General features: G+C 36.2%; 3 protein-coding genes across 3 annotated transcripts; 2 read left to right on the top strand and 1 right to left on the bottom strand.

Annotated features, from left to right (window-relative positions):
- The first annotated feature begins 3,390 nt into the window (after positions 1-3,390).
- LOC120250646 (alpha-L-fucosidase 2) lies at positions 3,391-7,750 on the top strand. Its single transcript, XM_039259473.1, has 10 exons — positions 3,391-3,667; positions 3,758-3,903; positions 4,066-4,970; positions 5,151-5,283; positions 5,551-5,709; positions 6,165-6,389; positions 6,520-6,621; positions 6,750-6,885; positions 7,003-7,198; positions 7,282-7,750. Exons 1-10 carry the CDS (start codon positions 3,442-3,444, stop codon positions 7,604-7,606), a joined length of 2,553 nt encoding a protein of 850 aa, XP_039115407.1. The 5' UTR covers positions 3,391-3,441; the 3' UTR covers positions 7,607-7,750.
- A 3,940-nt stretch (positions 7,751-11,690) lies between these two features.
- Positions 11,691-12,417, bottom strand: LOC120283674 (MFP1 attachment factor 1-like). The gene has a single exon (XM_039290387.1). The coding sequence runs from the start codon at positions 12,373-12,375 to the stop codon at positions 11,875-11,877; it is 501 nt and encodes a 166-aa protein (XP_039146321.1). The 5' UTR covers positions 12,376-12,417; the 3' UTR covers positions 11,691-11,874.
- A 2,033-nt stretch (positions 12,418-14,450) lies between these two features.
- LOC120250666 (LON peptidase N-terminal domain and RING finger protein 1-like) lies at positions 14,451-20,197 on the top strand. The gene is made up of 18 exons (XM_039259496.1): positions 14,451-14,599; positions 14,696-14,770; positions 15,088-15,170; positions 15,247-15,331; positions 15,442-15,528; positions 16,747-16,808; positions 16,923-17,116; positions 17,227-17,287; positions 17,439-17,616; positions 17,950-17,988; positions 18,079-18,140; positions 18,240-18,276; positions 18,557-18,606; positions 18,723-18,792; positions 19,211-19,286; positions 19,585-19,664; positions 19,776-19,844; positions 19,939-20,197. The coding sequence occupies exons 1-18, from the start codon at positions 14,537-14,539 to the stop codon at positions 19,996-19,998; spliced, it is 1,431 nt and encodes a 476-aa protein (XP_039115430.1). The 5' UTR covers positions 14,451-14,536; the 3' UTR covers positions 19,999-20,197.
- Positions 20,198-20,669: the final 472 nt, after the last annotated feature.

Raw genomic sequence — 20,669 nt, 5'->3', positions numbered from 1 at the left:
GATATCCTATTAGGAAAACTACAACTAATTAGAATATATTAAAGCTTATAATTGAAATAAATGGGAAATCAGATAGAGATCAACTTGAGCTTCTTGAAAATTCATTGTATATCACCCAATCAATATTACAAAAAGGAGATCCAGTAATAAATTAAAGATTATATTTGCATAAATATGGCTTTAGAATGTTAGTCAGTAATCTTGCACAGAACCATCATTTTGAGACATTAGTAAAATTCTCATGCAAACAAAAAATTAAACTCTCATACACACTAATCAGCCACTTTTCACAATTTCAACAAACCAAAATTCTAAGATCAGGTAAGAAATTATAGATACATATCTAAATAAAGGAAAAGAAAAAAAAAATTAAATTTTAAATCTTTCGGTGAAATTTTGGAACCCTAGAAATTAATGGACTAAATCAAACTCGGAAATCTAGGACAATCGATGAAACTTAAATTTAAAACACCGAATCAAATATTCAAATGATCTCAAAATTAACATAATTTCTCCCAAATCAGTGCTTCGAGAAAGAAGAACAACAAACTGAAATCGGTTGATCTATAGAGAGATGGATCTAAACCTTGACACCGGAGAAGGCGTTGGCGTTGATGGAGACAGCAGGGGAGGCGGCGTTAGTGGAGAAGGCGAGAGCGGTGGTGGAGACAATGGGAGGCGTCGTTGATGGGTGGAGTCTTTGGTGAGGCGTTGGTGGAGATGATGGTAGGCGTCGTTGATGGGTGGGCGCTGGTGGAGGAGATGGAGACGACGGGGAGGCAGTGTCGGTGGAGAAGACGGCCGACGGTGGTGGAGAGCGATGAGGCGTCGTTGATGGGTGGGCGCGGTGGAGGAAATGGATCGATCTCGTGGGCTGGTGGAGGAGAGGGAGGCGACGATGAGGCGAGTGTCGTTGATGGGTGAGCCGGTGGAGGAAATGGATCGATCCCTAGGGAATGTGTTATTGTAATGGGTTTTTTTACGGGAACCGTTGGATCATTTGATCCAACGGTCCCTAGGGACATCCCCAGATATGGATTCTGGGGACGTCCCTAGGAGATGTAACCCCATATATATATATATATATATATATATATATATATATATATATATATGTCAAATTAATGAAAAGGAAACACGCTGTAGAATGCGCAATCAACGGAAAAGGATTTAACTCATAAAAATTGCTTCAATTATTTATAAAGACAAACACATCACAAGCTCTCACAATTACCTAAGTTTATTGATACTAATTATTATTTTGAAAAGAATAAAACTTTTTTTTATATTCTATAAAATTTCATATCTATAAAAATGCAACCCATTAATATTTTTTATTTGAAACAATTACATTTGACTGAATCTTGATCATATTATTATTTATTATAAAACTAAAGAACTAGAAAAATCAGAGTCAAACTAATTGTCAACCAACATAATAAAACCTGTTTACTATGTTTAAAATTGGTTTCATAGCCTAGGTCTTATTTGGTTTTATTATGAAAAACGAGAGTAAGACAATAAAAAAATTTTAGGGGATGTGAAAAAGGAAATCCTATCAACTTGTTCTAGCCTAAGATAATAAGCTCATGAACTTGGTTTTATTTCACCGACGAGAAATGAAAGAAGTGGAACAGAATTAGCCGAGTGGTAGAGCCGTGGAAGCACTTGCTTATTTCATATTTTTGAACCTTAGCTCCATAGAACAATATGTTACTATTGAAACATGGAAAAATTGAAATCTTAAATCAAAACACTATGTATGGATGACATGAACTGGTGGTTTCTTCTTCACATAGATAGATATAGGATCTATGAGGCAATTACTTAGAAGCACGTTTCGTGCAACAACCCTTCTTATCCGATAGAAAAGGATCCCATGATCCTGAACCGATTTTATCTGAGATAACAATTCATAAGTTTGTCTATGATGCAATAAAAGAGTAAATCAACCACATTAAAATTATCATATGGGAGATCCGTTTTATATCCAAAAACTGCTTAGCAATAGTTGGACAAGTGGGTAATATCAAGGCTTGTTAGAAACAATAATGATAACAGATCATCAGTTATGGTATGAGCTCACAGTCTAAATCTTTAGTTTTTAGTTGAGAGTATACCGGTTGGATGATTAATTATTTGCACATGCGCACGCCCTTGATATATATATCGCTCGTCATTTTAGTAAAAAAAAAAAATTCTTTTTAAAATTGGTTCGCTAATACTAATACTCCAATGAGTCAAATTATTGGGTCACGGTTTTCTGGACCTCAAAAGCAGAGGTGTCAATTCGGGCCGGCGGGGCGGGCCGGCCCGCGGTCCGCCAAAACCCACCATTTGGCGGGGCGGGGCGGCCGACCCGCAAAAATAATGCTAACCCAACCCGACCCACTTTGGGTTTGTGGGTTGGGCAGGGCCACTACCAAAAAAATATAAAAAAATTAAAAAAATTAAAAAAATAATTATATTTCATGGATTCTCACATATTTATTTTTTTATTTTTGACATAATCTTCTAGCAATACTACAAAAAAATATTAACAAAATCCAAAAAAACTAATTGCAAAAAGAAAAAACGTCAATTACTATTAAAAATCATCAATTCATGAATATTACCTTAATCCTATTATATTTGTAAAGTTTAACAAAATTTAAAAAATCAAAATGTTAAAAAAATCAATATCTTTCGCATAGAAACCCCTTTAGAAACATGTATTTATCTTTTCTAACTTTGTAATTAATTTAATAATTTTTTATTTTTAAAATATAATTTTTAAATTAAGGGTGGCGGGCTAGCCCGCCACAACCCGCGGCCCGCCCCGCCCCAACCCGCGGCCCGTGCGGGTTGACTTGTTTTGACCCGCCTCCAAACGGGTCTATATAATGCCAACCAAACCCATTTATTTTAGTTGGTGGGGCGGGCCGGCCCGGCGGGCTTGGCCCAAATTGACAGCTCTACTCAAAAGTCATGTTTAATTCGTTGGACACCTGGGCCGACGTCCCAGGCAAACATAAATACTTCCAACTAAATCCTCTCGGGATTATACCAGGATCCGCTGTGCCACTCCTCCCAGCAAAACCACCGACATCAACTAACAAACCGCCACGTGTACCGAACCCACCACTCGTATTATGAAAATTCCACTTTTAGCAAACCTCACCCTGTTTAAACCCCGACAGCGACCTGATCACAAGTATGAATCCCAGACAAAGTGGCCGGATATGCTGTTAGGTTAGGAACAGCATTGTACGATTGTGCAGAATCACGGCCGTTGATCGAAACAATGAGAATCTTGAGGCGAGTTCTACGGCTACGATGAGAGAATAGCAAACAGTGTATTTAAAGCTTGTCACCTCCTTCGGTGCTTCACGTGAAGCTCATTGCCGCCATTAAAAACCTCGTCTTTCTCTCTGCTTCTCTTCGATCACTGTTCCCATCTCGATGGCTCGTGGCGAGGAGGAGGAGGAGGAGTGGGTCTGGGTCCGGCGGCCGTCGACGGCGGAGGCTGAATGGTGGGGCGGTGGCTCCGATCCCGACCCATCTCGGCCATTGAAGGTCGTGTTCACTGGCCCAGCCAAGCACTGGACCGACGCTGCGCCCATTGGCAATGGCAGTCTCGGCGCTATGGTCTTCGGCGGTGTCGCTTCCGAGACCCTCATGCTCAATCGTAGCTACTCTTGATTCCATTTTGTTTTTGAATTTGAAATCTTGTATGGATGAATTGTAAAATGTGGATTTGTGGGATTCTTCTTTGCAGATGATACTCTCTGGACTGGCGTTCCTGGGTATTATACGAACCCTAAAGCGCCTGATGTGCTTGCTGAAGTTCGGAAGCTTGTGGATGATGGCCATTACTCGGAGGCGTCGAAGGTTGCTTTCGATTTGGCTGGACATCCATCGGATGTACGTGCATTTTGATTTTGAAAACCTAATCTTTCTTTTTATGCTTATTTGGTTGATTTATTTGAAGATCATTGATTTGCTAAAGCATCGCATTGCCTGCTATAATTTTTAACCAATAAAAATCAAATTTTGATTTTTGTAATTTTGTGAATGGCAATGAAGGTGTACCAACCTCTGGGCAATATCAATTTAGAATTTGGTGATTCTCATCTTGAATATGCTGCATATGAAAGAGAACTTGATCTGCGAACTGCTACAGCAAAGGTGAAATATACTGTTGGGGATGTTGAGTTCACTAGAGAGCATTTTGCCTCTAATCCACAGCAAGTGCTTGTGATCAAGATTTCTGCTAGTAAAACAGGGTCTCTCTCATTTGTAGTGTCCTTGGACAGTAAATTACAGTATAACTCGAGTGTGGATGGTGTCCGCAGAATAGTCTTGGAAGGTAGTTGCCCTTCGAGTAGAATAGCCCCGAGAGAGAATTTGAGCAATAGTCCTACAGGGATTCAGTTTGCTGCAGTTCTTGATTTGCAAGTAGGTGATGCTGGTGTTGTGCAAGTTGTTGGTGGCAAAAAGTTGAAAGTGGAAGGCGCGGACTGGGCTGTTTTGCTTCTAGCTGCCGCCTCATCATTTGAAGGGCCATTTAAGAAGCCGTCAGATTCTAAGAAGAACCCGAAAGAGATTTCTTTGAACACATTGAGTTCGATAAAGAAGATGTCTTTCTCTCAGCTCTTTGCTTATCATCTGGACGATTATGAAAGTCTCTTTAACCGTGTCTCCCTGCAACTGTCCAAGGGATCCAGTAAGACAAGTGAGGAGAATTATTTTGGTAGACACAAAGCAGAGAGGCCCCAAGCAGTTAAGACAAATTCTTTTTCCCTCTTAACAAAGGATTCACTGGTATCTACTGCAGAAAGAGTGAAGTCTTTTAAAATTAACGAGGATCCTTCCTTGGTAGAACTACTATTTCATTATGGCCGTTATTTGCTTATCTCTTCTTCAAGGCCCGGGACTCAAATTTCTAACTTACAAGGAATATGGAACAAGGATATTGAACCAGCATGGGAGTAATGTTCTATACTGTTTGCATAAAATTTCTCTTAATTGTTCACTGCGTTATCTTCATTTGCACCCTAGAATGTTTTGGCTTCTTTTCATACTTCACATTATATAGGAAGGGTTGCAGACTAATGCAGCAATTGTTTCAATGTTTAAAACGAGAACTTACTCTGGCTCTCCTTTTCCAGTGCAGCTCCCCACTTGAATATCAATCTGCAGATGAACTATTGGCCATCTCTCACTTGCAATCTTAGCGAATGTCAAGAGCCTTTATTTGATTTCATTGGATCTCTTGCGGTCAATGGAAGTAAGACAGCAAAAGTATGATTATCACTTTCTTTGTATGTATTACACTCAGAAAATTTATAGGAAGGGTAGTTGAGGTTGATAGATACATTGGTTTGCACCTCTCAAATCTTTTATTGCTTTTATTTTTCAAAAAATACTGTCTTTGCAAAAGATCTTGTTAGATGTAGTCTGATGTGCTATTTCCCTCAAAGTATGGGTGCAATTTACTCTGTTGGTGTTATTTGTTTACTTGCAATAGGCTTTTCCTCATCCATGCTATCACGCCCCCTGTGCTTGCAGGTAAATTATGAAGCAAATGGTTGGGTAGCTCACCAAGTGACAGATATATGGGCAAAAACTTCACCTGATCGCGGTGACCCACTTTGGGCTTTATGGCCAATGGGTGGGGCGTGGCTTTGTGTTCATTTATGGGATCATTATACTTTCTCAATGGATAAAGTAAGACATTTTCTATAATTTTTACTGAACTTGTTCATAATTTCTATTCAAGTTTTAGCCTGGATGACTAATACAGTGCTGAGTGTATGAAGTTTTTTTTTTTTTAAATTATTTGCCACTCACTGGTAGATCATAGACATTCAAGTTGACTGTCTCTGTTTTTGACATTCCAGTAGTTCTTATTCTCTGACAACTGAATTAATAAATAAATTTCATAGTTTCCATGGCAAAGGTATTCTTATTGTTCTTTACTGAATATTCATGTTAAAATCACAATTAATAGAAGGTTAGTGACATCTAAATCAGTTCAATAATACTGTCATAAGACCTTTGAATTGAAAAATAAATGCTGGAGTTTTACTTTTACTTTGAATTAAACAAACTGAGATCCTGAATCTATGCATTCTTCAACATTGTTTCACAAAACTTACCTTACCTTATGCTTGTATATTCAGTCCTTTCTAGAGAATACTGCACATCCGCTGTTGGAAGGATGCGCGTCTTTTCTTCTGGACTGGTTAATTAAAGGCCAAGGGGATCTTTTGGAAACCAATCCATCAACATCTCCAGAACATTATTTCATTGGTCCTGATGGTAAGAAGGCGAGCGTCAGCTACTCAACAACAATGGATATTGCAATCATAAAGGAAGTGTTTTTGATAGTTTTATCTTCTGCTGAGGTAAACAATCTCTGTTTGTGTTCATGTGCATGCACAAATGTGTTTGTCTGGACTCTGTATTGCAGTGCCATAAAATACATATTTTCGTCAAGTTTTTCATGATAACCAAGTCATTTTTATAATAAATTAGGTATTGGGAAGAACCAACAGTGACTTAATTGAGCGAATAAAGAAGACATTACCAAGGCTTCCTCCAACAAAGATTGCCAGAGATGGTTCCATCATGGAGTGGGTATGGCAGTCTTGTGCTTCCCTCTTGTCCTTTGCCAAATCTGTTTCAACTCATAAGCATGAGTTTTTTCAGTGGTGATTCTATTTCCATTCTAATTTTTGAGATTTTACATATTTATTTTTATGCAGGCACGAGACTTTGAGGATCCAGAAGTGCATCATCGGCATGTTTCACATTTATTTGGCTTGTTCCCCGGCCACACAATAACACTAGAAAAAAATCCTGATTTATGCAAAGCTATTGACAACAGCCTTTACAAGAGAGGTAATTAGATATTCTCCTCTAGAGATGCCATTGTTAAATTAGTACCAATTGACTTAATTGTTTATCTGAACAAAGTATGAGAAACATTTTGGATTATTTTGCATCACTTTTCGGCAGGTGATCTTGGTCCTGGATGGTCAACTACATGGAAGACTGCTTTGTGGGCACATCTTCACAACAGCGAACACGCATATAGGTTGGTCAAGCAGCTATTCGATTTGGTAGACCCTGATCACGAAAGTGATTACGAAGGAGGACTATATAGTAACTTATTTACAGCACATCCACCATTCCAGATCGATGCCAATTTCGGGTGAATTAATATTACTAAACTATCCATATAATCATGTATCTATTGTATGATAACAACTGATCAGTGCTTATTTTCCCTTCCAGTTTTACAGCTGCAATCGCCGAGATGCTTGTTCAGAGCACCATGCAGGATTTATACCTGCTTCCTGCACTCCCTCAGGACAAATGGCGTGAAGGATGTGTCCGGGGGCTGAAGGGCCGCGGCGGTGTGACCGTAAGCATCTGCTGGAAAGAAGGGACACTCCACGAAGCTCGTATTTTTTCGGAGAATCATAATTCATTCATCAATTTGCATTACAATGGAGTTACTACTGCTGTTAAGTTATCTCATGGTTACATCTATACATTCAACAGGTTCCTAAAATGCTTGAGGATGCGTCCTCAATCAGAAGTAACTACTTTTCCATGATAATTTGAGTGAATCATTGTTTTGCATTGTTCGGAGGAGCTTTGTTTATTCAGCTCATTAAATTGTAATGCATTATTATCCTTGTATTATTATTACTGTTTTGGATTCAATTTGTCAATCCTCATGCTTGGGGAGGTTTGTTTATTTATCCATTGTATGAATAGGCGTTTCAGCTTTACTTTAAATGCATCTTAAGTCATGCTTGAATGTGCCTTTTAAGGCAAAGATAGAGGTTTGGGTGCAATAGTGAGCTAGAACCATGACACTTTTTGCCTTTTTTCACTTGTACTAAATTATTAAAATATAATTAGAATTTATAAAGAAGTGTTGAAGATATGAGGGTATTTGCATAAATAGTTTAATTAAAAAAACACCATGTATTATTATAGTAAAAAAATAGAAAACAAATGCTATATATATATATATCATTATAAACTTCATAATAAATTGAAGTTTCACCAAACTTCAAAGCAAGAGCACCCACTGTTCAAAACAAACACAAAACAAATGCAACACTGGATAAAAATCTATAAGAAAGGCAAAACAAGTGATACGCAGAGTGCAAGGATTCATCCTTTCATTTCTTTTGCAGTACTTTTGCACTCAGAGCTCAGCATTCCATTTTGTTCCTTTTCTCTTTTCTCATACCAAATGTTTGTCAAAAGAGAAGCATTGGAAAAGAAGAGAACACATTCTCTTTCTCTCTCTAAAAAAAGAAACTATGAAAGGATTTCCAGAACATCCATTGCTTGCAGTACTAATTCAACTGACCAAAAAGAAGCCTCCTTTTAATACACCCACATCCCACCCCATTGCTTCCCAGAAAGAAGAGAAGAAAAAGGGAAGAAGAACAAAAAAGAAGAAAAGAAAGAGAAGAAGGATTACCCGTGCTCTTCTTCTCCTCCTTCCAAAACTGAAAAAAGAAATACAAAAGTAAAAGAAGACACTAACAAAACACACACACACACAAAAAGCTATACTTACAAACAAAAGCACACAAAAATAAAAACCACAATTAACCAAGCAAAACAAAGAAACAAGGAAGTCTTGAGGGATGAAGGGGAAAATGCTTACAAGTTTAAAAACAAGAGTTCAGCGATTGTGAAGAGGGTCAGAGGAATTGGGAACTCTCCTTGCACTGGCTCTAAACAATGCATCAGCTGAGGTACTATGTTGTTGCCATTGATGAAGTCCCAAGTGCTTCTGGAACTTCTTCTTGTACTCATTGCTCAGTGCTGATGCTCTGGTTTCATCTTTGCTTGCAAAGATGATCAGCAGGAGAAGAAGAAGAATAAGAAACAAAGGTGTTAGCTTTGGCAAGGACATTGTCTTTCTCTATAGAGAAAGATAGAGGACAAACAGACCTGCAAATAAGAAGAGAGATGGAAATAGAAGTAGAAACAGAAATATAAATAATGTTTGTTTTAGTAGTGATACTTTCAGTTCCTGGAAACAAGGGGAGCTGTGCATCATACCTGGGGGTATATTTTTCTTGGGCTCTGAGCTTCTTGTCTTTTCTTATTGGCTGTGCACTAACTATATCACTGTTACAATAGTCTATACAAATAAATAAACTAACAAAATAGTAATAACTGAGAACAATGTACTCTTTCTTATCATGTAGAACTATTTTATACAAAATAAATAAATAAGTAAGAGGAAGCAATTGTAAAGAGACAGGATAAGGATATGATAAAATAACAAAGAGTAAGAGTCGCACTTTTGGTTGATTTAGATGTATGATTCCTGCATAACATGATGAGAAAATAGATCAATCAAAACGAAGTCCTAGATATTGACTTGATTTGTTTAGGGATGGTAAAAAAATACATAAAGCTAGCATAAATAATCCAGCTTGATTGATAGAGGTTAGCTGAGTACACATTAAGTTTTGGTATAATTAGGACAATCACTAAAGAAGCCAAAAAATTGAAAAATTTACATGAATGTATGCAAAGAAGATTAAATAATTGGTAAAGGAGACTAACAAGTACTTTGATCTCTAAGTTTTATCTACATGGCTAAAACCTTTTCTATGCAAGAATGCCACACCTAAGGCATTTAGGTGTCTAGTAGCCAAAAGTCACATGAAACAATCATGCAGATGATCCAAGCACAACGGGTACCAATAATGAATGTAAATAATTAAAAGGCAGAAAAGAATAAGAAAATTTTCAAACATAAAAAAGATCTATAGCAAACAGCAATAGAGCAAGGGAATTGGCATGTCTCCGAAATCTCAATGAAATATGTAATAATATGTCCAACTCTTAAACTTAAACAGGCAAAAACTACACCCAGGAATTTCTTGGTAACAAATTAAGTAGAAATCGCCACTCAAACAACCCGTATAAACCAGTCATTGAATTATACATAAACTATTTTTCAGCAATGCAGAGATGGCCGTTCAATTAAATATGGAAAAATTAGTTATAATGTTCTCCGGATGAATAACTCATTATAATTTGTTTCACAATCTACAATTATAAACAAAAGCATAAAAACCAATAATTAAATACTGAAAATTTACACTTCGCTACACCAAAATGAAATTTCAAAACAGTCCCCCACACACCCACCATTTAATCAACTGGACATTTAGCTCCACAAAATAAAATAATCACAGATATTATAAAGTAGATGGAAAACCAAACATAATCCCTTTCTTTGTGAGGGAAAATCTATAATGCAAAGGCTTGGCGAGTAGGAGTGTCAAGATTTACATTCTTTTGGGCGCACAAAATAAGTTTCAAACAGTGCCTGAATAGACAGTAACTAAAATATTAATGTATAATTAGTCTGCCAACTCTGCCCCAGCTTGGGGTTGTTCACATTAAAATGTATGATAAATTTAACCATAAAAAATAATAATAAATAAAAAAAGTAAAAAAAATTGATTACAAGCACACCTTTTGTCCGGCCAAAACTTTGATTTGTAAAGATCCAAACTTTCAAAGTCAGAACATTTTCTTGGAGAACAACAAAAGGGTTATTGCTATAATACTGTAATTTTACATGGTGCCATATCCCGTAGGTAATCTAGCAGACACTAATCACACGAAATCAAAGGCAAGCATGAAAATTATGGCATTTCCCATGCATAGTTATTAGTTACACACCAATCCAGGTTTGATATACATCCCAAACATCAAACAACATCAAGAAGCCTTTTGCAACAACAACAACGACTTCAATGTTGTCTAATAGGTGAAAACATGACAATTCTCTTCCACAATGATAAAATTTATTATTTATTCAATGCCTCAAAAGTTCTACCAGTCGTCATTCACCATTCCAAATGTTATCAACCAGATCCATGTTAGCCATACCAAAACTAATAATGAATTTAGAAATTCACAATCACCACACCATAAATATCACCTCCGGTGTCATCCAATCCCATTAACAAGATATTAATCTGCGGCAGGCAGCAACTATCATCAGACCATCTTATAGTAACAAAACCTCTGATGTTAACAGCTTCTGAGGTGATTATATCAAACAGAGAGTACCTACTAAGGCAAATACCAATAACAAAGCATCAAAGAAATTAACTTAAAACTTTCCACTATACGGACTTCCAGTGGTTAAACTTTTAGTACTGTATTAATTGATGATGCATTTCACTTTTTGAATAAAGTATCACAAGAATTCAGCCACAAGCATTGTGCAATGAATATGTCTGTAATTTGATAATGGAACTTCTCATGGAACAACGCCATCAAATTATGGCTAAACAGATTAAAGAAGAAAGACACTTAAACCAAACAGTAAATAATAACCTTGGACAGCAATAAACATTATTAACATGCAAGCAGCTATCAACAAACAGTGAAAATTTAACAACAAATATGATGCTTTAAATCATAGCTGTGGATTTTTCATCAAAACAAACAGTGTCATATCCTAAACTTTTCATCATATATAGAAAAACCTAAATGCTAGAATTCTTCAATGACGCCGCTTGCCAGTGTGGAACCCAGCAGCATATGAATCCATCAAACAACAAGAAAACAAGGAATAGTAACCTTATCAAAGCAGCATTTTGCGAACTTTCACAACACAAATCCAAATCGCACAAAGATATTCAAAGCTAGCGATAATTTTTTTTATAGGAAAGCATCCAGAGAACCAGGAAATCCATACAGCAAAGTACAAAACCATAGAAACCACAATAAAAAAGCTTCAGCTACTCCGATCCAGCATAGCAACCTCAAGATCGACACTCCCCAAAGCAAGGAAAGAGTTAAGCAAATACCATCCAATACTCAAGAAGCCGGAGAATCGGACTCAGCGGCAGAGGCCTCCTCCCCAGCAGCGTCGTCAGCCGCAGAAGTGGTGGGCGGAGAATTCACCTCCACAGAGCCCGGGGAACTCTCAGCAGGGGCAGGAGCCCTAGCCTTGACAGCCTCAAGCATCCTCTTGCTGATCTCCTTGGAATAGATCTGGATCACTTCAATCCCCTCGTCGACAGATCCAGCATCGGCGGCGGCGGAGGCGGATGCAGCACCAAATGCCTCCTCCTCGATGCGGCGGGCGACAGTGGAGGCCTCATCGATGGGAAAGGCACCGTAGCGCTTGGTGAGGACGGAGGGAGACGAGAGGTTCTCCACGAGGCGGCTTCGGACGGCGTCGCGGGTGCGCTGGGTCGGCGGCCAGATTTGGAGGGCGAGTGAGGGGTACGCCACCCTCGGCGGCGTCGGCGGCGGTGGCGCCGCCTCCGGCGAGACCTCGACCTGGGGTTGCGGTTCCGGGATGTCTTCAGCCATGGCCTTCGCTTCGATCAGAGTACCAAAATCAAAATGAGATTATAATATAATAACTTTTTTATTCGATACCGCCTCGGGACCAGAAATTACGACTCGTTTTGTAAACTTGTATACGTGGCAGTTTATTATTGGTTTGGTTACTGGGATTGAATCGACCGCGAAAATGCCTTGGGATTCAGTGTCCTCGTGATTAATCTTGATCTATGACGTGGCAAGTTTTTATTGGCTACTAATTTTTCTTCTTATCTATAATTTAATACTATCTCCCTTTTGCTTTAATTATCATATTTGAGTTGTGCACAAATATTAAAATTATTATTAAAATTTTTAATATCTAATAAAAAATTATAATAAGATATATTTATCTTTATTAGAATTATTTACTCCTATTAATGTACATACATCTCTAAACAAGAAAAAAAAACAAAATTATAAAAAAAAATAAATAATGTTTATAAATTTTTTTAAAATGATAAATAAATTTTTTTTTTCAAATATGACAATTAATCTGAAGTGGATGGAGTATAATGCTAATGCTTATGAAACTTTAAGATGATAAATAATTTGAAAGAATAATAATTCAAATGTTACAGTTAATTTGAAAATGATAGAGTATAATGTTAATGCTTATGAAACTTTTAAAGATGATAAAAATTTAAAAAAAAAATTAAATGTGATATTTAATATGAAATGGATTGAGTATAATGCTATTCATAATATAATTTTATAAATTTATCTAATAATTGATGGAAAAATAAATAAAGAGTCAAAAGAAAATAAACAAAACTTTGTATATAATTGTGACTTAACTATAAGACAATACTAAAAGTTAGTTTATTTTAAAATTATATCAAAAGAAAACTTTAATTGTTGGAATTAGGGACCGAGAAAAGCAATTCATTTAAACTTTTAATGAAAATAAAAAGATAGAACAAGCTTTCCTTATCATGCATGTGGACAAACTAGACCTTTTTCGGTTGACCAATTAGATTATAACATGACAAATGATAAAAATTACAGAGATTAGAACAAGAACACAATAACTAATGAAATTTATTAATTGGAAAATTCACTGTTTAGGCCCCAAATGGTTGGATTGGAATGCTCTAAACTTGGTCCAAGATGCCCAACTTCAAAGCTTGTCTTCATGTTGAGCAAGCTTTGAGCCTTGGGTTTGTTTTCATGTTATCTATTTTTACGTACAAAAATCATATATATATATATATATATATACACATGCAATTCAACCATATAGAATGGTAAAAATAATAATTATTATAAAACTAAGTCCTTGTGTACATACTAGTATGCTAAACCTTGCTACCGTATGGTGGATATTATCGACTTATATGAGTATGTTCTTTTTAGTCTGGCTATGTTGTGTCTTATCACGGGTAACTGTCTCTTTACTTTTAGTTTTTTATTTCATTCATTGTTTAATTTTTTTTATAGCTGTGTTTTTCTGATTTATTAATAAATCTCTGATTTATCTATTTTATTGAAAACTAGCATGCTAAATTATGGGTATTAAATAATTAGTGTTCATTTCATAAAGAATATGAGATTAAACTTTATGTAAAACTCACACAAGGTAAAAATATAGATGCATATAGAGTTTGCGATTGGACTCCATACTTATTGCTTATACACATCTTTGACTTATCTAGATGTCACTTATTTGTATAAAAAAATCATGTTGTAATTTTATGCACGTCCTGACTTTTCTTGAAATAAGAAATATTCTTCACCTATTTGCATTTTTTTTTTTAAAAAAAAAAAGTCAGCTGTAATAATTTTGTGTATATTTTTAACTTCTCCGGGATCTACGAGAAATACTTGTCACTTATTTGTATAAAATTATTCATTAAAAAAAGTAACCCACGGTGAAATTTTGCAGGGGTTGTATATGTAGGGTGAAAAAAATGGCGCGAATGTACAGTTGTTAACTACGCGCCGGCGGTCGTTCTAAATGCACTGAAAACAAACATAACAACGGTGAGATTTCTGTTATTTTTTATTTTTATTTTTATTTTTATATTTCTATATATATTTCAAGAATTCTTCGAGAATGAGCGAGAGAGAGAGAGAGGTTGATGGAGGGACGAGGGCCACTCAATCTCTAGATAAGGAGAGCTAGGGTTCCTCCTCGATTGGGTTTCCAATGGCCGAGTCGTCGACGCGGGCGGGGTGGGAGGCGTTGTTTGATGTCGAGGAGTTACCCTGGGTGAGAGATTTTAGGTTTTTAGTGTGGTTTTGTTGATTGATTCTGTGGATTTTTCTTTTTGAGGTTTTTAATGGCTTGTTGTTGTTGTTGTTGCAGGAGGTGAATGGTGCTGGGGTGTATGATCTTGTTCATGGTGGGAACCTTGCGTTCAGGGAGAAGCGATTCGAGGATGTGAGGCTCTGTTTTCTCTCTGTTGTTTTTTGGATATATTTCTCTGTTATTTTTTAAGGTTTAAGTTGGATGTATCTTATGTGAGCAATGTGCATGAAATTTGGAGACGAATGAGTGAGGTTTTTGGTGTTAATGATGCAATTTGGCTTGAATAATGTTAAGGGGAGTTGGGAAGGGATGACAAGACTGCTCTTTGAACAACATTTGTTTTGGTATTGCTATCTGTAAGATGAGCTTATTTGCTGAAATGTAGGTTTAGTTAAGTATTTATAGACTTTATGTGGCTTGGTTTATTTCCCTGATAAATTAGTTTGCAGGCAATAAAATGCTACTCAAAAGCGCAACTTCTTGAACCAGGAAATCCTATCATTCTAAGCAATCGATGTTCTGCTTTCTGTAGGTGAGTGTAGTTATGTTGCTAGTTGTTAGATGAGATTTTTCCATGTTGTATTTTCTGAGTACATTTAACACAACAGGATCAGCCAGTTTCTCCGAGACCGGTCTGCACTAGAATCTGAATGCCAACCATTAAATGGGCTTGATCCTACAACGCATGCTGAGGTATGCCTCTTTGTTTAGTGTTTAAATGCGGATCAGAGGAAAAATTGGAAAAACTAAGAGTATCACAAGCTTTCCTCAGATCATTCTAATTTTTTGAATATGTTTTTCAGCTTGCTTTAAAGGATGCTGAAAGAGTTATTAGTTTAAGAATGAACTCACCAAAATCATATTTTTTGAAGACCAGTGCTCTAATTCTGGTGATTCTCTGCACCCCTTCCTTTTCACTCATGAAAAGATTATGTTTTCCTTCTTTATGAATGACTTATATGTCCATGAACTTCATTGTACTGAAAAAATTCTGGTTGCTGGCTGATTATAGTTGCTACAAGTTGCTGGTTGATCTATTTTCATTTTTGTTGTTACTTGGCCGGGTTTTGGAAGTTTAGTGTACCTTTGTATTCTCTATTCTCTGTGGATTGTGGAGGTCAAAACTTTGATTTACTCATAAACAGTCACTACACAAGCACCATGCCTTTTGTAACTGCATTATGTGTTAAATTTAAGTATTAGGTAGAGTAAGGTTAACATACATTAGAATCACATGTGTTTAAAGAAATATGCAGAAGGTACTGAAGCATTGGTTAAGAAGTCTGATGAAGCAAAAATTGTGCACACTTTATGCAACGAATTATTGTAATTACTTCAATGGCTATGCTGTAGAAACATGTTTCAGGGTGATGAGTCCACACTTTATTTGCTGTAACTGCTACTTTGAAAATTAATTCATTTCATTGAATTAACGATCAACTCTCTTAATTGGTGCAACCCTTACTGGCTGGTTTGAAATCTGTCCCAGGAGCATAGATTGCTATTTAAAACATCATGCACGGTATTTTTATGTGTTATGGTGCAACAGTTACCTAGATAAGTTGCCTATGGAATTTCCTCCAGCAACGATGCATCGTTTTCATGGTAGGGAAAACTTCAAATTTGTTGTGTAAAAGTTCTTGACTTGAGGTTTATGCGGCTTACCACATTGAATTATCATCTTCTTTTTTTTTCTCGGTAGTTTTACCTGCGTAGAGAGATTCAAAGATGAGCTTTATGGTTGTAGTAGCTTGATGATATAGCCACACCTTAGGATCCAATATTCTATGAGCCAGTCTTCTAAGCCTTAGATATTCTTCAAATCTACACTTTTGTGGGTTCTACCAGTTTTGGATTAATGTTAAGGAAACATTGGTCCAAAATTTCTCATTCCTTTCATGGAGTCTTCTCCATTTAAATAATTTCTCACATACCACCATATTCTTCTAAAATTTTGCTGACTCAACTTTGACCACCACTCTTAGTGTTTTGCTTATTATGTTGGGAGAAGTCAGAAGTGTTACTGATGATTATTTTAATAACAGACATGTGTCTCCGATTAGATATGATGTCTTCATTTTCTTGTGTTACTTATTTTTACCTGGCAGCTGGAGCGATATGAAGAGGCACATGAAGCAGTTCTTTCAGGACTTCAGGTTGATCCTTTTAGGTAATGAACCAAGTGTGGTCTTTATATACTCATGGTAGTTTATACAAGTATGTTCCAGTATTCTTAGATTTGTTATGTGACAGGCTTGAACTATTTATTCTATCTTCGATACAGCCACCACCTTGAATCCTGTCTCAGGGATTTGGGGAGAATTTCAGCTGGTTCTGTTAAAAGGGCAAAACAATGGAAACCTCAGCTGACTGATGACTTTGAATGTACACTATGTCTAAAGTTGTTATATGAACCTGTTACTACTCCCTGTGGGCATTCTTTTTGCCGATCTTGTCTTCTTCAGTCTATGGACCATGGTGAGATCTTCTTTTCCTTTTGATTTTTGTTTTGACAAAAGGGTTTAGGGTTTGCTAGTCTTTTTCTTTCGTATTAACCAAAGATGCATGTAATATTCATTGAATGGCAGGAAATAAGTGCCCTATGTGCCGGACGGTCCTATTTATCGGTCCTAAAACATATCCGATAAGGTACCAACACCACCAATTGAATATCATTTGCAAAAGTATACATACAAATAGTTTTACTGTTGCCATTTAGTTTTTATTCTTTATTATAGGCTGCATTATAAGTTCCATTCGCATTGAGTTTCTTGTCCATTATGGAGTTTTCTGATTGCAGCGTGACATTGAACAACATAATACAGAAAACTTTTCCAGTGGAACATGCTGAGAGGAAATCTGAGCAACAAAGTTTGTCTCATTTGGATGTTGATATAATGCCCCTTTTCGTCATGGATGTTGTCCTTCCATGTCAAAAGTTATCACTTAATATATTTGAACCTCGCTACAGACTAATGGTAAGATGATAAAGTATACCAGTTTTACTTTTGTCTATTATCTAGTTTATTTTAATTTTGTCTCCCATATACACCTTGTCCAGTTTGTTACTTGTGGTCATGCTATCTTTTTTAATTTAAAATCCAGCTTTCTCACACAAAAAAAGGCAGTATCATTTCTTTTAGAATATGTAATGTTTTATTGGTAATTTAGTTAGTTTAAATTCTTGTATTGATAGTTTAAATGGATGCCACAATAACCTAAGCCAGTTTAACTTGTTGGTATTCGGCATCTTTTACTTATACTTGATTCTCTTGTATTTGTTGCCACAATATCTTTGTTCTCTGAAATAGGTGAGGAGAATAATGGAAGGAAATCATCGGATGGGCATGGTAAATGAAATCTTCATCATGTAAGACATGTGTTATCCGTTAGAGTATTGACTTACAATACATATCTTCTTTTCCACATCTATCATGCAGGTGGGAGTTGATCCTGCGACTGGTTCAATTTCTAATTATGCTTGTGAAGTAGAAGTTTCCGAGTGAGCATTGCCCTCACATTCATTCCCTTGTTTTGTTCTGTATGCTCATTCTTTTTTATTTTTTATTTTTTATATTTATTTTTATTTTATCAATCTTAGGTGTGAACCACTTCCAGATGGACGTTTTTATTTGGAGGTATGATGCAACTGCTTCTGATCCTCACATTTATTCCACCATGCTTGGTGTCATTTTAGTCCAATTAAATCACTTGTAAAATATTAGGGCTTGGAGTTTGCATACATCTCTATTCTTTGAAACTGTCATGATTTAGTAGAAAAATATATTAAGAAAAAATTTATAATGCGCTCCTCTGCATCTCTTATTTCGCTTGGTCACTTTATATTTTATTTTGAGGATGAATTGATATCTTGTCTCTTAAAGGAACTGATCACTTGTAGTCATTTGAACTTGGCAGGTAGAAGGGCGCAGGCGGTTTCGTATTTCACGGTCTTGGGATCAAGATGGGTGAGTCCTTCTATACATGTACCATCAGTTCTCGTGGGTGATCAATGTATCCTAGTTCATTGACCTGTCTTTTTCTTTTTTCCCCGCTAGTTTTATGTCTGTAATTTTGATCGTAGGTATCGCGTTGCTGAAGTTGATTGGATTCAAGACATACAGACAACAGTAGGGACTCGAGAGAGGCACGACGTAAGCGCTCTAAGCCTCTGTTTGGTTAGCTCTTGAGCTACTTTAAATTTGCATTTTGATGCCGTAGCGGCCTACATCTCTTAATTATATTCCCTTCTTTCCAACTTCTAAGGGTCAATCACTAAATGCAACTAATTGAAGCATGACTTTTCCTTTAGTTTCTTCAGGTTGTAAGCTTTTGACCAGATAAGTTATTTCTTCAGGGAGAAATTTTCATGATACTGGAATGATGGGAGTCCATTGATTTACCTACTTTGAAGATTATTATGGCTTCACTTAAAATGTGTTGTATTACTTGGCAAGCCAACATGCTCCGTTATAACCTATATTCCTTGATTAAACTTATTTTCAATGTTCACTATCATCACTCAATGTTAGAAGCGTTGGCATCCATTTGATGTGCCTTTTTTTTCGCCAGTTGCAGCAAGTGGCTAGTGCAGCTGCAGATTTGGCCCGGTCATTAATAAGACACGCAAAAGAAGCTGCAAGAAGTGGTAATTCAATGATTTATAATTCCATTTTCACATCTGGAATGATTGTTACCAAGTGTCTGACACATGTTAATTATCACCATTGAGTTCTCAATAAATTGTGAAGCAGCAAAGAATATGGCACCTTGTGAACCACCTAAGAATTTTTATCCCATATTAACTACTTTGCCATTAGTTAGTTTCACTTCTATGACATTTTCTGGTTTTGAAGACAAACAATGCATCATTTATTTCTTGCATACATAGTCACATCATGGTTTCGCTATCTCATTTTACTGTCATTTGCTATTAATATATCCAGGTAGGAGATCAAGGCGGTTAGAACTTCTTCAAGCTGAAGGAATGCCTGGACTGCAAGATCTCGAGCGATTTAGCTTTTGGGTGTGAAAACTTTCTTTGTTATTATATATATTCCTTTCGTCTTTCAATTCATCGTCTTCCTTGCTAATTTATGACAATGACTCATGTTTTTCTTTGCTACATGTATGGCAGCTTGTTAGCCACTTGAACTTGAGACCATCCGAGAAGCTAGAGCTAATTCGCATGCGAGATACACATGAGGTGCAAAATTTTGTCCTACTGAATTAAACATATAATAACTTACAAAGATGCAAATATTCTTAGATTATTAACATCTCCATGACTCCATCTGCAGAGGATATCGCGCGGATTTATATTTCTGCGAGCCGAAGGAGAAAACTGCCGAGTCCAATGAATTGGTAACTTATATTTTCAGATACACATCTACATTCATTCTTTATTTGTTTTACATGAGTTATATATATATATATATATAAATTCTTTTGAATCAAGCTAATCAAAGGAAAGTCACTGGCGTTACTCTGCCATTGCTAACTGTAAGAACAGAATGAAAGCTCCAAATTTTAATCAATGGAAGAGCACATATTTTTATATGTTGAAAATTTCAATGATAGATTGACATGTTCTTAATATATACAAGTGCTTTTTATATGGAATGATATCAAACAAGTACTAGTTTCTAAATATAAAGGTATGTTGGAATTAATGAATGAGAACAATAATTTGTCCTTTTTATAAATTTTTGAAGCAAGTATTGATGTTTTTATTTTCTCTGTATTTTTTCTTTTGTGATATGTAAAGTTTATAAAACAACATCAGTGTTATTTATAAACATGAATTAGAATATTAATCTATGTTTTAAGCCATATTAATACTGAAATTCTTTAATAAATGCAAACAGTGTTGAACCTTGAAAGAAATTAATTTTGGCTGAAGGGTTTATAGCTCAACGGCATTCGCCTCACTGCATAAAACATTGGTATATGCATTAAAAAGTCATGAGTTCAAGTCTAGTTAAGTTAGGTGCAGTGGTGATAATGGGTCTTTGATTGTAGGTGTCACTGG

Source organism: Dioscorea cayenensis, chromosome 19 (assembly GCF_009730915.1).
Source record: "Dioscorea cayenensis subsp. rotundata cultivar TDr96_F1 chromosome 19, TDr96_F1_v2_PseudoChromosome.rev07_lg8_w22 25.fasta, whole genome shotgun sequence".
Taxonomy (NCBI): Eukaryota; Viridiplantae; Streptophyta; class Magnoliopsida; order Dioscoreales; family Dioscoreaceae; genus Dioscorea; species Dioscorea cayenensis.
Note: the sequence above shows the minus strand (reverse complement) of the source record. Positions and strands in the feature narration are given on the sequence as shown.

Excerpts from the sequence above, each read along its gene's own strand:
- LOC120250646 (XM_039259473.1), top strand. The coding sequence starts at position 3,442 with ATGGCTCGTGGCGAGGAGGAGGAGGAGGAGTGGGTCTGGGTCCGGCGG. Across the intron at positions 4,971-5,150 it reads GATATTGAACCAGCATGGGA|TGCAGCTCCCCACTTGAATA; the intron begins GTAATGTTCTAT and ends CTCCTTTTCCAG. Across the intron at positions 5,284-5,550 it reads ATGGAAGTAAGACAGCAAAA|GTAAATTATGAAGCAAATGG; the intron begins GTATGATTATCA and ends CTGTGCTTGCAG.
- LOC120283674 (XM_039290387.1), bottom strand. The coding sequence starts at position 12,375 with ATGGCTGAAGACATCCCGGAACCGCAACCCCAGGTCGAGGTCTCGCCG.
- LOC120250666 (XM_039259496.1), top strand. The coding sequence starts at position 14,537 with ATGGCCGAGTCGTCGACGCGGGCGGGGTGGGAGGCGTTGTTTGATGTC. Across the intron at positions 14,600-14,695 it reads ATGTCGAGGAGTTACCCTGG|GAGGTGAATGGTGCTGGGGT; the intron begins GTGAGAGATTTT and ends TTGTTGTTGCAG. Across the intron at positions 17,617-17,949 it reads AACCTCGCTACAGACTAATG|GTGAGGAGAATAATGGAAGG; the intron begins GTAAGATGATAA and ends TCTCTGAAATAG.